Raw genomic sequence first — 13,636 nt, forward strand, 5'->3', positions numbered from 1 at the left:
CAGGGCCTCATGTACATTATACATAAGTACATGTATATGATACTGTTGATTCCTCTCTCTCTCTATATACACACAGAGAGAGGGAGATCCATCTATCTTTATCTATATCTATATCTATCTATCTATCTATCTAGATAGATAGCTATAGACAGGTATATCATACCCAGTAACTAAAACAAGTTTAGTTTTTGTGTTTCTATTATTGTTCATTACCTGTATTTGCTTTATGACTTTATCTTATTTATTTTATTTCTGGATAAAGTGATCCCTCCAGCCCCCAGTGGTTTTTTGATGAATTTCATATACAGGATCTTCGTCCAATATTTTTTTTGTCTTGTCAGTGGATATAATTGGCTGTGGTTTGCATTTGAATACAATTTCCTAAACCATTTGCGGTAAATTTGCTGTAGCTAACCTTTTTGTGTTGTACAAACATTGTTCAGCACAAATAGCTGACAGAATAAATTATACTTACGGAAAGTGAGAAATTATGGGAATTTTAGCGAAAATAGAATTGAAAAACGGAAGTTGAGGAAACTGTGATTCGTACTCCAAACCGGTAGGTGGCGGTGACGGTCCTCGCCGTTGTTTACTGTTCGTTGCACAACCTAAAGAAAGAAACGTGGAAGGGGGAGAGAAGGGCGATCACGAAAAAGCAGAGCAAATACTCAATAAGGTTTTAAAGTTTTTCTTTGTTTTTCTATTGTATTGTATTGTATCGACCGGTGTCAAAACGAAAAGTCAACAGTTTACTCAAAGTCCGCTCACTTACCTTAAGACCTACTGTGCAACATCAACGCTGATTTTCAAGCTAGCCAATGTTAGCATTTGAGCTAACACGAGATACCATTGTTGACCTAGGCTGCATCCACTTATTTCTTTTGTTTCAAATTGACCAGACAGACACACGTGTCCTTGGACGCGTTACGGGTTTTAAATTATTACTTTTTATATTTTGTATATCCAAGTCTCACTGTCGGTATCTTGTGGGAAACAAAGACCTAGCTTAATGTTATTACTCCGGGCCATCTCCATATCCTTCTAACGATACAAGAACAGTGCATCAGCAATAATGACTAAACTCACAGTTAAGTTACCTAAAGTTCATTCATGCCAAATTGTAACCCATAAAATTGCTTTCTCTCTTCGTGGAGATGGGAGACAGCGATGATGAATATGACCGCAGGAGAAGGGACAAATTCAGAAGGGAGCGAAGTGACTATGATCGTTCGAGAGAGAGAGAAGACAGACGCAGAGACGACTGGAATGACAGGTAAGAAGGAGGGATGAGGCAAACCCCAGACGACTGTCTTTCACTAGCAGGATTTGGTTACATCCCGGGATGGTGCCTCGTCTCCAAAAACCTCTCTTGCAACCACATGCCCCCTCTCTGGTGCTCGCACACGGAGTTGACTGTGACTTGAGTTCAGTGGTAAACATATTTCACGTTGTTACATGTTCCTTTTTCTGTTGCATGTTTCCTGAAATCAATTTCCCAGGGAGTGGGACAGGGGCAGGGAACGACGTAGTCGTGGAGAGTACCGGGACTATGACAGAGGACGTAGGGAGAGGTTCTCCCCGCCCAGACACGACATGAGCCCCCAGCAGAAACGAATGAGGAGAGACTGGTGAGATTGACAGCAGTGACATAGTCTTCCGCAGTCTTAACAACTAGTATCTTCTGGTGCTTCAAAGTGTTTTGTCTATCCCCTGGCAGGGATGACCACGGTGGAGACCCCTATCGTGGGGGATATGACATGGGTTATGGTGGGGGAGGAGGGCCCAGCTATGGCCCACCGCAGCCCTGGGGCCACCCCGACCTGCACCTAATGCAGCCTCATCATGGCATCCCCATTCAAGCCAGGTGAGAGGTGGAATCACGCCTAAGAACAGCTTAAATATGATTGGTTTCACATGTGAAGTTCTAAATTTGATCTCAACTTTCCAACAATTGCCATAACTATTAGATATGCGGCTGAGGGAAGGTTTGGGTAGTTCTGTTTAACAAAGACCAAATGCCCTGATGATGCTGAGTATCTGGCAGTAACCTCTGTCTCTCTTCCATTAGGCTCGGCAACATCCATGACATGGATTTGGGTCCTCCCCCTCCAATAATGAAGAGCTTTAAGGAGTTCCTGATTTCCCTGGATGATTCTGTGGATGAGACTGAGGCAGTCAAACGCTACAATGAGTACAAGATTGACTTTCGCCGACAGCAGATGCAGGACTTCTTCTTGGCTCATAAAGATGAAGAGTGGTACGATATCAAAAGCCCTTACTACTAATCATTGATATAAGTAGATTTTATCATTGGTGTAATGTAATATGATGTCTATGTCATTGAACTATTGCAGTCGATTAATCTGTGGATGCCAAATTTTCACAGCTCCTCTCATTTGGCTTTTATTTCATTATCATCATAGTAATTGATAAAACTGCTCTTTAAATTATATTCTAATAGGTGGGGCTTGGTCCTTATGGTGGGTGGGACATAAAGTAGTCTTTTTTTTTAACTTATAATGGCTTATAAATCTAGTATTTGTATTAACAACCTTAAGGTTGAAGTATAGTTTGTCCAAGTAAGGCCTTGAACACATTGTATGTGCTTTCCATATAATCCAAAGGCCTTGCCCCCATTTACTAGGACCAGATCCACAATCTGTTACTGAAGACTGTTTTTTACAGAAGTTGCAGTTTATCGGAGAAGGAAATAAACTTTTTTTTAAAGACGGACAGACATAAATCTCACCCATAACAGTGTAGCATATGTCTCTTAATTATTCTCACAATCATGATACTGAAATATAGAAATGAAGTTAATCTCTTTTTGTTCAGTTACATGTAGCTTTGACCGAAAACTCATCCTCATTAATTGGGTTGTTTTTTTTGTTTCTTATTTGACGTCTTAACGTTGTACATGATTGTATAATGCCTGTTAATGCTTATTGCGCTTGTTTTACAGGTATTGTGCTAAATTGTTCCATTTTTGAAATAACCCATTTTTCTTCCCTCCATTGCCACTACTACGTTGACGACTTTTCGTTTGAAGATGAGAAAAAGTGGAACCACAACAACCGGTTTTAGACAGCAAGGGTATGCACTGCGCACAATGCAGTTGCTCTTAGACACACAGTAACAGGGAATTTAGATAGACAGTCAAGTAGTCTTCCGCGCATGGAGATCGTTTTTTTTTTACTTGTTTTATACTTTTTTTCTACTCAATTTTCTTTTTATATTCGGACCAAACCGAATCCCAAAACCGAATTTGTGTGTGTACAGACACACCATTGGGGTGAAGTGGAGCGAATTGTCACAGAAGAGCCCCCTTCTCTGTATTTATTTGTTATTAAACTGGCTGAACAAAAGGTAACTGTAGTCCACTCAATGCTAAACATTTTTAATGTGAAATTCTAACTATGTGAAACTCTTTGTTGTGTTTTCTCCTTTTTGGTGAGTTAATCTCAAACTTAACTAGTGAGTAAATTGCAGTAATTTGTTTTCATAATCAGAAACTCAAAACATGCATACACTGAAAGAACTGACACAAGAATTATACAAAATACAGAAATCACAACCTTAATCATGACATTCTGTATTGACACAATGAGGTCCAACAATCTGTGACCACTTGAGACTTCTGGATCCCTCTGTACTTCAATTTCATTTGGCTTTTTGACTGTTTCCCAAGAGACAGCGCAAATATTTGGCTTTAACAATTTTTTGGGCGAAATTCCATAAAAAGTAAAGAAACTAATATGCGAATAAATCATATTCTTCAGTGCAATTTTTGACTCCACAGATGTGACATAAAGACATTAATTATCTATTTAGTCTCTAACTTTTTTACCCTGTTCATTCCAACCCCCGGCATTCCCTCCCCACTTTTTTGTGGACCTCAATTCTGGACACAGGTTCAGGTCCAAGTACCACCCGGACGAGGCCAGCCGACTTAAGGCAGCGGCCCAGAGTGCCCTGCACAACCGTCTTAATGTCTTCACGTTCCTGATGGAGAACGCATGGTTTGATAATGTCTCCCTGGACATTGAACAGACCCCCGCCATCATCAAAGTTCTGGATGCAGGTGGGGCCTCAAAATGATTTAAAGAATGCTGTTGACATGGAGTTGGTCTATTTTTCTCTACATTAATGAGTATCGATACAATTATATATTATACACTGTCCTCAGTTGTAGTCTGAACTCCTGTATACACCCTTCTCCCTGCTTTCAGCTGTGATAAAGATGGAAGGAGGGACAGATCATGATCTTCGCATCTTGGATCTTCCATCCGAAGAGGAAGAAGACAGGGAGAAGTCAGTGTCTGTTCCAGGCGGTGTTGAACCTCCCAAGAGAGATGACCAAAAACCCACGGACGGTGACCGGAAACCCTCAGTGGAGAAAGAAAATAATGAGAAGGTATGTTTTGTTCTCTGTCAGTCTTGGCCAAGCAGTAAAGATTCCATGTTTTGCTGGGGTGATGACAAGTCAACTCTGCCACAGGAGGAGAGTGATTCTGCAAACACAGAAAGGGCCGCCGCAGCAGAAGCAGGTGATGTGAAAGAGTTGGCAGAGAAAGAAGCTGTCAAAGAGGAAGTTCCTGAACCCAAGAAGGTTTGTGTTGCTTCCATTATTACATTTTATCGCTAACAAGAGACAGAAATGAAACTAATATTCTTCATCATTGTCCAGCAGAGAAGAAAGAGGAAGCGCAGTGGAGACAGTGATGATGAAGGAAGCGCCTCAGAGAGTGACTCTGACTCCGATTCAGACTCCAACTCTAACTGCTCTGACAAACCTGTGAAGAAGGAAGAGGTGGAAGACAAGGATGAGGAGGAAGGGGAAGGTGACGAACACGATTCAAAGTGCATCATCAGAGACTTTAATATTGTCCCAGTTTTCATTACTCATAGTTTCCCCCACCAATCTGCTTTTTCCCATATAACTGTGAAGAGGAGAAACCGAAGGAAAACTCTGAAGAGGAGAAGAAAGAAGAGAAGAAGCCCAAAGATGACTCTCCAAGACCACGGCCTCTCCACCGGACCTGCTCTCTGTTCATGAGGAGCATTGCTCCCACCATTTCCAAGGCTGAGATTATCGCTGTGAGTTGAACAAGAGGCAGCCTTGATGCTACCGGAGATAACCCCCCCCCACTGCTGGTATAATCAGTATCCTAATCTGTTATTCTCCCTCAGCTTTGCCGACGGTACCCTGGCTTTCTGCGTGTTTGTTTGTCTGACCCCCATCCAGAGCGCAGGTTGGTTTTTGTACTCCATTTAGTTTCAAATTGTGTGAGACTAGGGTCCGCTCATGATAACACGATCATTTCTAAATGGACCCTGTGCTGTTGCAGGTTTTTCAGGCGTTGCTGGGTAACGTTTGACCGTAGTGTCAATATCAAAGAGGTCTGCTGGAACCTACAGAACATTCGAGTAAGTTGCCAGTCTCAGCCACTGATGCTCCTGTTTTGGAAGTAGTTGTAATGTGTTAAGTTACCTTTTTCTGTTAATGAAGTGCGGGTTAACACTAATGCTGACTTTTTCCCCCTTTTTTTAATCTTGATAAAATCGTTAACATTTTTTGTCAGTAAAATAAAGCTGTGGTAGAAAAGACACGAATAAAACACATGAAAAGTGAGTTTTACTCTACCCTTCACAGCTGCGTGACTGTGAACTGGCACCGGGGGTGAACAGGGACCTGGCCCGGAGAGTGCGTAATGTTAATGGCATCACTCAGCACAAGCAGGTGCTCCGCAATGACATCAAGCTGGCTGCCAAACTCATTCATGCTTTGGACGAGAAAGGAGACCTGTGGAGCAGCAAGCCCCAGGAAGAGGGGCAGAGCACTGAGGTACAGCACTGTTGCTGTCAAATACATTTGCATGTGTGTGTCTGCGGTTTAAAGTGATTGTTCTCAAATGAGTTTTGTTGTTACTTAATTATCCATTTGTTGGTGATGGTTTGTTAATTCCCAGTTGCCAGCTCAGAACCCCATCTTAAAGAACATCACAGACTACCTGATCGAGGAGGTGAGTGCCGAGGAGGAGGAGCTCCTGGGCTCTGGCAGTGGGATGGAACCCGAGGAGAGCGCCAAGGAAGGAAACCCTACAGAGACAACTGTGGAGAGGGATGACAAATTAGCCAAGGTTTGCCTTTTGGCTTTATGATTAAACTATGAAAATGGCATTTATACAGCACAAATACCTATTTAGTGCATTATTTTATTTCATCAAACATTTGATGCTCTGCTGTTCCTACATCTACTATATACTGTGTCATTCACATGTCTGACCAGAACAGGCTAATTTACTAAATAATTAAATCTTTGCAGCCAGTCTTTGTTAGATTTCTTTGCCTTCTCCCTCTTTCCAGGTTTTGGACCGTCTGCTCCTGTACCTGCGTGTTGTGCACTCAATTGACTATTACAACACCTGTGAATACCCAAGTGAGGACGAAATGCCCAATCGCTGTGGCATGATCCATGTTCGTGGACCCATCCCACCAAACCGTATCACAAATGGAGAAGGTCAGTCTGTTTCTCGTCTTTGTGTTGTATAAACATGGAAGAGTACAGTGCTACGGTGTTGATATACAATGGTAGCTTAGTTGAAGTGTGTTCCTCTTTAATTTTAATATGCTGCACAATCTTCTGTATATCTTCTTTCTCACAATTTTGCTGAGAAATTTCTATATGGTCAACACTTAATCAGTTTAGATGTTTTTAATGTTTGCTATGCATTAAAATCTGCAACATAAAATATATAATTTTCATTTTTTTAAGTTGAAATTTTGTGTAGTTGCCGTTTACCTTAAAATATATGGAATATAAATGCAAAAATATGTTTTAATAGTTCTTATATATAAGTTCTTTAAAACTGGTTTTGAATTAAAGTTTTAAAAAAAGTTAAATGATCTGATTTCAGAATATTTTCTGGTTTCTTTGCTCCTCTATGACAGTAAACTAAATCTCTTCTTTGACAAAACAAAACATCATCTTTATGAACCAAACAACTTAACCTTTACGATTAATTGAAAGAATAATCAACAAATTGATCGATAAAGAAAATAATCATTAGTTACCGCCCTACTTTAAATCATATGACTAAACTTTGTCACACATCTCACTCATTTTTGTGGTGATTTTATGGATTGCTTGGATAACTGCATTTTAAAAGCTGTTTTTATTTATTTATTTTCAAATAGTGCAACAGTGGCAGAAGATGATCGAGGAGAGGCTTAGTCCTTTGTTTAGTTTAAAAGAAATTCTGTCTGAGGAAGAGGCAGGGAAGATGGGCCGTAAGGATCCTGAGGATGAGGTGGAGAAGTTTGTGTCTGCCAACACTCAGGAGCTGGGAAAGGACAAATGGCTGTGCCCATTAAGTGGCAAGAAATTTAAGGTGAGCACTTGTGATTTTAGACTGAAGCTGTTCCAATGATTTCCTTCTTGTACTTAAAGACTACTAGAGGACGTGTACATTACATCGCCAAGGCGTTGTCATTCACTGTTTTGTTGCTTGAACCTTATTCTACATTTCAAATTAATTACCAGGGCCCAGAGTTTGTACGGAAACACATCCTGAACAAACACGGGGACAAAATTGAGGAAGTGAAAAAGGAAGTGGTGTTCTTCAACAATTTCCTGATGGATGCCAAGAGACCATCGCTGCCAGAGATGAAACTACCTCTTCCGACCCCAGGTCAAGGTCAACACATTTCTATCTTATCAACTCAGATACTCAGATAAAATTTGAATTCTTAAACAAAATCTGACTGAATACATTTATCTATGCACTGTGGCACACCAGAACTTTAACTTTTTCTCTGGTTGTTTTTGTCCCAAACCACAGGTTTGCTTTCTCCCAGCATGCCCTTTCCTCCTCAAGGTCTTCAGGGTCCAATGGGCTTTGGACAACCTCGTCCACCACTGATGGGATATGGCGGTATGTTCTTCGATGACGATGCTCATTTTATTTGTAGTTTTTTTTCCTGCACGCTTACAGTTGTGTACTGTGTTGTCAGTAAGACCACTGCATTTGTTTTGATTGACAGGTGGACCTCCGTACCCCCCAAACCAATACGGAGGAGGCCGAGGCAACTATGACAACTTCCGCGGACAAGGTGGCTACCTGGGGAAGCCACGCAACATTAGGTGAGACCACTGTACGTGTGATCTTTACTTGGCTATGAACTGCCCCTATTATCTGGTCTTGGAGAATTTTAAACCTACATTTTTTTAATGATGTATTTCTTCTTCCTCCGTCAGGATGTCGAGAGGTGATCCACGCAACATCATTGAATACCGTGACCTGGACGCACCAGATGATATGGATTTCTTTTAGAAGGTTCACTCGGTCCCTTCAATCTCCAGTCTTTCACCAGTGTTGTGTTCTGCTTGCTTTTTGTAGGAATACGATAATTTGAGAGTTAAATAATGCATTTTGTGATTACTGTGCAACTTAAGCAAACTTCTGCTGTAAACTGCTTCCTCAATAATGTTATGATGTAACAACATCATGTATTTAAACATTTTCAAATAAAATCAAATTGTGTGCGATATTTCAGCAGATCAGAGCAACAAAGTCATGCCAGTCGGAGTTAAAATGACAACATACTGATGAGGATATTCATCAGGGAGTTCACCCCTGGACTGTAATATCTTTCTGTGGTCAGGTCTGCATTTAACTTCGGATCAGGGTTAGTGTTGAACACATTGGTGATTGAGAATGTTTGGACAATTGATAGAAAAGTAATTCATTTCATTTTCAGCAAGATGCTGCGAGGTGTTTTTGTATATTTCTGCTTATGTCCAGATGAGGTGAAGCTCATTTTTATCGTGGTCTTTGTTCCCAGACTCACAACCCGCCTGGTAAAGGAATTAAAGCAGGTGTGAGGAATTGTTGCCCTCTGCTGGGTAAACCCTTGAAATTACATATGTGAACATCCGCTCAGCATTTCATTTAACACTGCTGCCAACTAGTAGACTACAGAAGGTTTGCAGTGTTGGAAGAACTATTGAGATCTGTTGAATGAAAACAATGCCAGTGCCTCTTGCTCTACACAATATGTGACGATGTAAAAAAAACAACAGCTTTTAGCATGAACATGCTAATCAAATGTTAAAACAGTGTATACTATATATATGTATACTAAGATCGAAGAGGAGCATGCACACACTGTGACACAAGCAGTAATTCATTGTTTGAATCATCTTTGTTTGAATGGCCTTTTTAATAACAAGTATTACATCATGACGAAAACATCATTCGACGACATGGTTAGTGTTTGCATTGGTTTTTGAACATCATTCGCAAGTAATGGGCCTCACCTCTTATTTATTATGATAAATAAGGCACATTTATGTTTAACACTAAAGGCAGAATTTACAGTATGAGCACAGAAACCTGCAAGGTCAATCTGATGTTGAAAATCAAGTCCCATGTCATCGGATCAACACAAAGACCCATTAAGTCAAAGTTCCATTTAAAGCTGCAGCCACATAGTTTATGTGGCAGTGAAATGTCTAAATGATCCGGAGCTTGTGACTTTCGGAGAGGCCACAGCTGACCTTGTGTTCGTGGAATAATTTAGACAGGGCCTCAATGTAAAGTCCGTGGTAGTGGTCGACCTCCGCCTCGGTGGGTGTGACACGCTTTGGGACAGGGATGGGGCTCCCCACTGGAAGAAGTAGAGTTTGAGAGTCAAATGGACAGAGCAGCAAATCTTAGGCTATCTTATCTACAGAATGATGAAATACTCACCAACTGTGGTAACTGGAATCCTGTAAGGCATGATCGCCAAGTGCTCACCAACAAATAGACATGGGGCAAACCCCATAATTTTTTTAAACAGGTCCTGTAACCTCCGACTTAGACTGCCCTCTGAGAAAATCAACTGCCTGAAGAGTTCGTTCTCCCCGAAGGAGTAAACCGGCACTAGGTCGGCCCTGTGGAAGATTATCATGGATTACAGCTGGGCGTTTTGTCCACTGCTACCACGTGAGTACAATGATACACACTGACGTGCCTGTTATTGAATTTGTGTTTTTGCGCGTGTGCTCACCCAAACTCAAGGGCCAACCTGACAAATCCCTTTCTGTGCTTCACAACCAAGGTGTTCACTCCAGGAGATGACGCCAGAGACTCGGCAGCGCCCCCTATCACAATCACCACTGCATTCCCCTCGCCACTCTTTGAAAGGAGGTGGACAAGGCTCGGTTTGCTGACTGGACAAAGGCCTAAACATACAAAGTAAGAGAGTGACGTCAGTTTACTTGTTCTGGAGACTGTTTTCCATTTACAGTCTTACAAAGTAAACTGTATTTTCACTTTTCCTCTTTATTGTATATTGTAGCTGCACTGTCATCAAGTATCTAATGGCCCGGGGCCAGAGCAGGCCCTCAATCAGATTTCACTTCATATAAACTGCTTATCAGATGGAGGGACTATACTTCAGCCCTTTTGTAGAACATGTAATAATTACCTGCAAACATTATGTACTCTCTAAAGAATGGTATCCTGAAGAGTCCGGCCAGTATTGCCAGGGAGGCTCGCACACCAGGGAACACCTCCGAGAAGCCACAGCTCTCTGTGGTGAAGCAGGCGAAGGCTCCAGCACTCATGATGCCATGTGGGTGGCAGCCTAAGATGTAGTTTTTGTTTGGATTCAGCTCCGCTGTCTTCACCAACTGAGCAAGAACATGGACACAGGAGGGTTAACAAAGTCAATCTCTGATGTTAAGCATAAAGCCATGCCCAGTGTCGCTGCACATATTTTCTCTGATCAGCTTGAAAAGAACAGATTTTTATGTTAATTGGTTCTTGCTGGTTTTGACTGTAGTTTTTTAAGAAGATCTGAGAGGATGTGCATCGATTTGTTCAAACAGGTGATGGAAAATCCATAGTGAAACTTACTTTGATGGGGAAGAAGTCTCTGTGATGCTTCCATACCGTCCACTTCCTCATAAATGATGATCTCCTACCCCCTTATGGAGACATTAGAATCATACTACATACTGCACTGACTGTATAGGCTATACCATATACATTATATCATATACTTATTGTTGTAGTGCACAGTTTTTGCAGTTAGTATACATAAATCATATAGGCATCATGCATAGGCTGTGCCCCAGTTCCACACTACATATCTTATTCTAAGCAGGTTTTGAGTTTTAAGTATGTTGACACTGGAAATGTGACAAAATAATATATTCTCAACAAAGAGCACACCATTTTTGTGTGTGCGCTGTTAATAAACACTGTTCTCCCACACTGCATGGTCCCACTCACAGTTGGAAGAAAGAAAAAAAATAATATATATATTTATATATTTATTTATGTAGATAGATATACCAGAGAAACACTTCAGGAACAGCTCAAAAACAAACAAACAAAAGATGGGGGGGGGGGGGGGGGGGAAATTAACGTATTAGTTTATTTTACAGTGCAATTCATTCAAGTTGAAGTTTGACACATGTATTATGTCATCTCCTGGTGGTAAAAAATGGTTGAGTGGGTTCTTTTATTGTATATTGATTGCAAATACTGTTACCATAAAGACTGGCATATAATATACTGTAATTAATATGTTGTGTGGAATTGCTGAACAGAGACATACATATTTGACACTAGCAAATATATGATACAATGAAATTTCAAAATTATATTCATTTCTTTGTAGAGCTCACAAAGCTGTTTTAAAAATGTTAATGTCAACTGCAACTAACCCTTTTTGTATTTCCCTTGTGCCATGCATCATGGGAAAATAGTCCATCAAACCGACTTTGTTGCATGAACTTCATTTTGTCACTTCTCCTGTATGAACAGTATACAACCTGCCTGTAACATGAACCTAGCGTGACACAGAGAGACAACGTACTGGGATTGTGTTGTTGATGAATGATGACATTTACTTTACCTCTTTCAGGAGTTTGCCAGTCCATCACCATCCATATGAAGTACAGAGTGGGGAGCGGCCACAACCAGGTGAACATGAGATACACAAACAGGATATAGCAAGCCACCCCTGAGGTTTCGTTGTGTGACAATCCACATGTTGGGGGGCACAAGAGTTGTCTTACATGAGCTCAGACACAAAAGTGCATACAATGCAGTTTGATAGACACAAAGTGAAAAGTTTGTGAGTAAGCAGGTGAGCTAATGTATCATATCATCCGAGGTCATAAAGCATCTGTGCAGTGGGGTCTTACCTAAGAAGAGAAAGGTCAGCACCCATTGCAGAACACTTGCAGCCTCTAAAAACTCCTTCCACTTACTTTTTTCTTTCGTCATTTCTGCAACCTGGAGGCCACAACATCAGTTTTCAGTTAATTACACTTTAAACTGCGCTTTCTGTCAATACAGGTCAAGGGAAATTAAATAAAATATTGTATGCCTGTAGAAAAGACAAAGGTTCCTTTGTCTAATTTGATAATTCAATTTTATGATAGATGTTTTTATGATCGAGATCAGATTGCATCAGTAAGCCGGATTTCAGCTTGTCCTTTTAATCTTCCTTCAGGGAAGACATAGACTTAAAAACATGCTGTTATGATCAAATGACTAACTTGTGAACGAGCCCACAGGCAAACCTAAGACAGTAGGATTTTTAAAAATTTGCTCTCAAATAAAACGTTCATCAGTCATGCTAGTAGGACCACAAAACACCTTTGGCTAAAAGTAAAGTAAATACAGTAAGTTCACAAAAAACTTTTTTGATATATACTGCTAAGAATAAAACACAGTACTGTACCTTATGAGGAGTTTATTCCAAAGTAGATTTGAATGTATACAGATTCACCAGCTCAGGCAACCTCAACATGCAGGATGCACTTTGACCAGATCATGTAAAGCCGCTGATAACAAATCCACTCCCCCCAATACTTTGACACACTAGTAAGCAGTGTTAGAGATAAACAAAACAATGTTTATGGTTAAATACATTTTAGTTGGATTCTTTAATAATATACTTTATCACTCTATTTTGAACTCTTCATGAACTGACAGAACTTTTCTGTCACTCCAAATATGTTATGTTAAATACACAACCTAGTTTCTTCAGAGCAGCCTAAGTCTGAGTTTCTCCTTCACCTCGGAGTTTGAACCAGAAATATTGCGTTAAACAGAAAAAGAACTACACTCGCTTCGTAAAGCTGCCATTAGTGAAGCATAGCACTTCCTGCAAAAGTTTCACAGTACAAGCCTTTTTTTGAAAATTCCAGGAATCATGCCCCTTGAGCCAGTGGAAGGCTTTTAAATTAAAACAGAGGGAAGAAATAGAGGAAGTGCCGAGCAAAAACAGCTGCAGCTGCAACAAAATTTGGCAAATTGGATCACATCAGGAAGCAGGAAGGCTTTAGATTATGTGCAGATAATGTTGCAGGACAGTTCTTAGGATTGATCTGTCATCATGACAGTTTTACTTTGCCAGAGTCACACAATCAGTTTTTGTCATCTCTTGCATGTACAATATAATCCACAATGTGATTTACAGAGCAGACATTTGCTATAATATTCCTATGTAACACCAACAGCAATCCCCCTTCAGAACCACGGACAGCTCCTCGGATCCCCAAATCACACAGAGAGCTTAAGTTCAGGTCAGCTTCTGATTTGCTTCACTCAACATAGTTTCTCTTTCATGC

The 13,636-nt window shown here is 40.6% G+C and overlaps 2 protein-coding genes across 5 annotated transcripts; one reads left to right on the forward strand and one right to left on the reverse strand.

Annotated features, from left to right (window-relative positions):
* The first annotated feature begins 533 nt into the window (after positions 1 to 533).
* On the forward strand, positions 534 to 8,550 carry srrt (serrate RNA effector molecule homolog (Arabidopsis)). Of its 4 annotated transcripts, none has more exons than XM_035625159.2 (20): positions 534 to 676; positions 1,155 to 1,273; positions 1,500 to 1,628; positions 1,718 to 1,864; positions 2,069 to 2,257; positions 3,912 to 4,081; positions 4,230 to 4,414; positions 4,499 to 4,609; positions 4,688 to 4,841; positions 4,949 to 5,097; positions 5,191 to 5,252; positions 5,349 to 5,427; positions 5,654 to 5,845; positions 5,970 to 6,140; positions 6,367 to 6,520; positions 7,198 to 7,391; positions 7,544 to 7,697; positions 7,842 to 7,934; positions 8,044 to 8,154; positions 8,258 to 8,550. In XM_035625159.2, the coding sequence occupies exons 2-19, from the start codon at positions 1,155 to 1,157 to the stop codon at positions 8,145 to 8,147; spliced, it is 2,556 nt and encodes an 851-aa protein (XP_035481052.2). In that variant the 5' UTR covers positions 534 to 676; the 3' UTR covers positions 8,148 to 8,154; positions 8,258 to 8,550. The 4 variants fall into 4 exon arrangements, with proteins under 4 accessions (XP_035481052.2, XP_035481048.2, XP_035481051.2 ...); XM_035625155.2 differs by having other exon boundaries at positions 8,044 to 8,143; XM_035625158.2 differs by having other exon boundaries at positions 7,544 to 7,691; positions 8,044 to 8,143.
* Positions 8,551 to 9,203: 653 nt separating this feature from the next.
* On the reverse strand, positions 9,204 to 12,900 carry mogat3b (monoacylglycerol O-acyltransferase 3b). Its single transcript, XM_035625166.2, has 8 exons — positions 12,745 to 12,900; positions 12,203 to 12,293; positions 11,911 to 12,018; positions 10,905 to 10,975; positions 10,474 to 10,678; positions 10,054 to 10,228; positions 9,753 to 9,937; positions 9,204 to 9,669 (listed from the first exon to the last, which is right to left on the reverse strand). The coding sequence occupies exons 2-8, from the start codon at positions 12,282 to 12,284 to the stop codon at positions 9,515 to 9,517; spliced, it is 981 nt and encodes a 326-aa protein (XP_035481059.1). The 5' UTR covers positions 12,285 to 12,293; positions 12,745 to 12,900; the 3' UTR covers positions 9,204 to 9,514.
* Between the last annotated feature and the right edge of the window lie 736 nt (positions 12,901 to 13,636).

The sequence above is a fragment of the Scophthalmus maximus genome, chromosome 2 (genome assembly GCF_022379125.1).
Source record: "Scophthalmus maximus strain ysfricsl-2021 chromosome 2, ASM2237912v1, whole genome shotgun sequence".
Lineage (NCBI taxonomy): Eukaryota > Metazoa > Chordata > Actinopteri > Pleuronectiformes > Scophthalmidae > Scophthalmus > Scophthalmus maximus.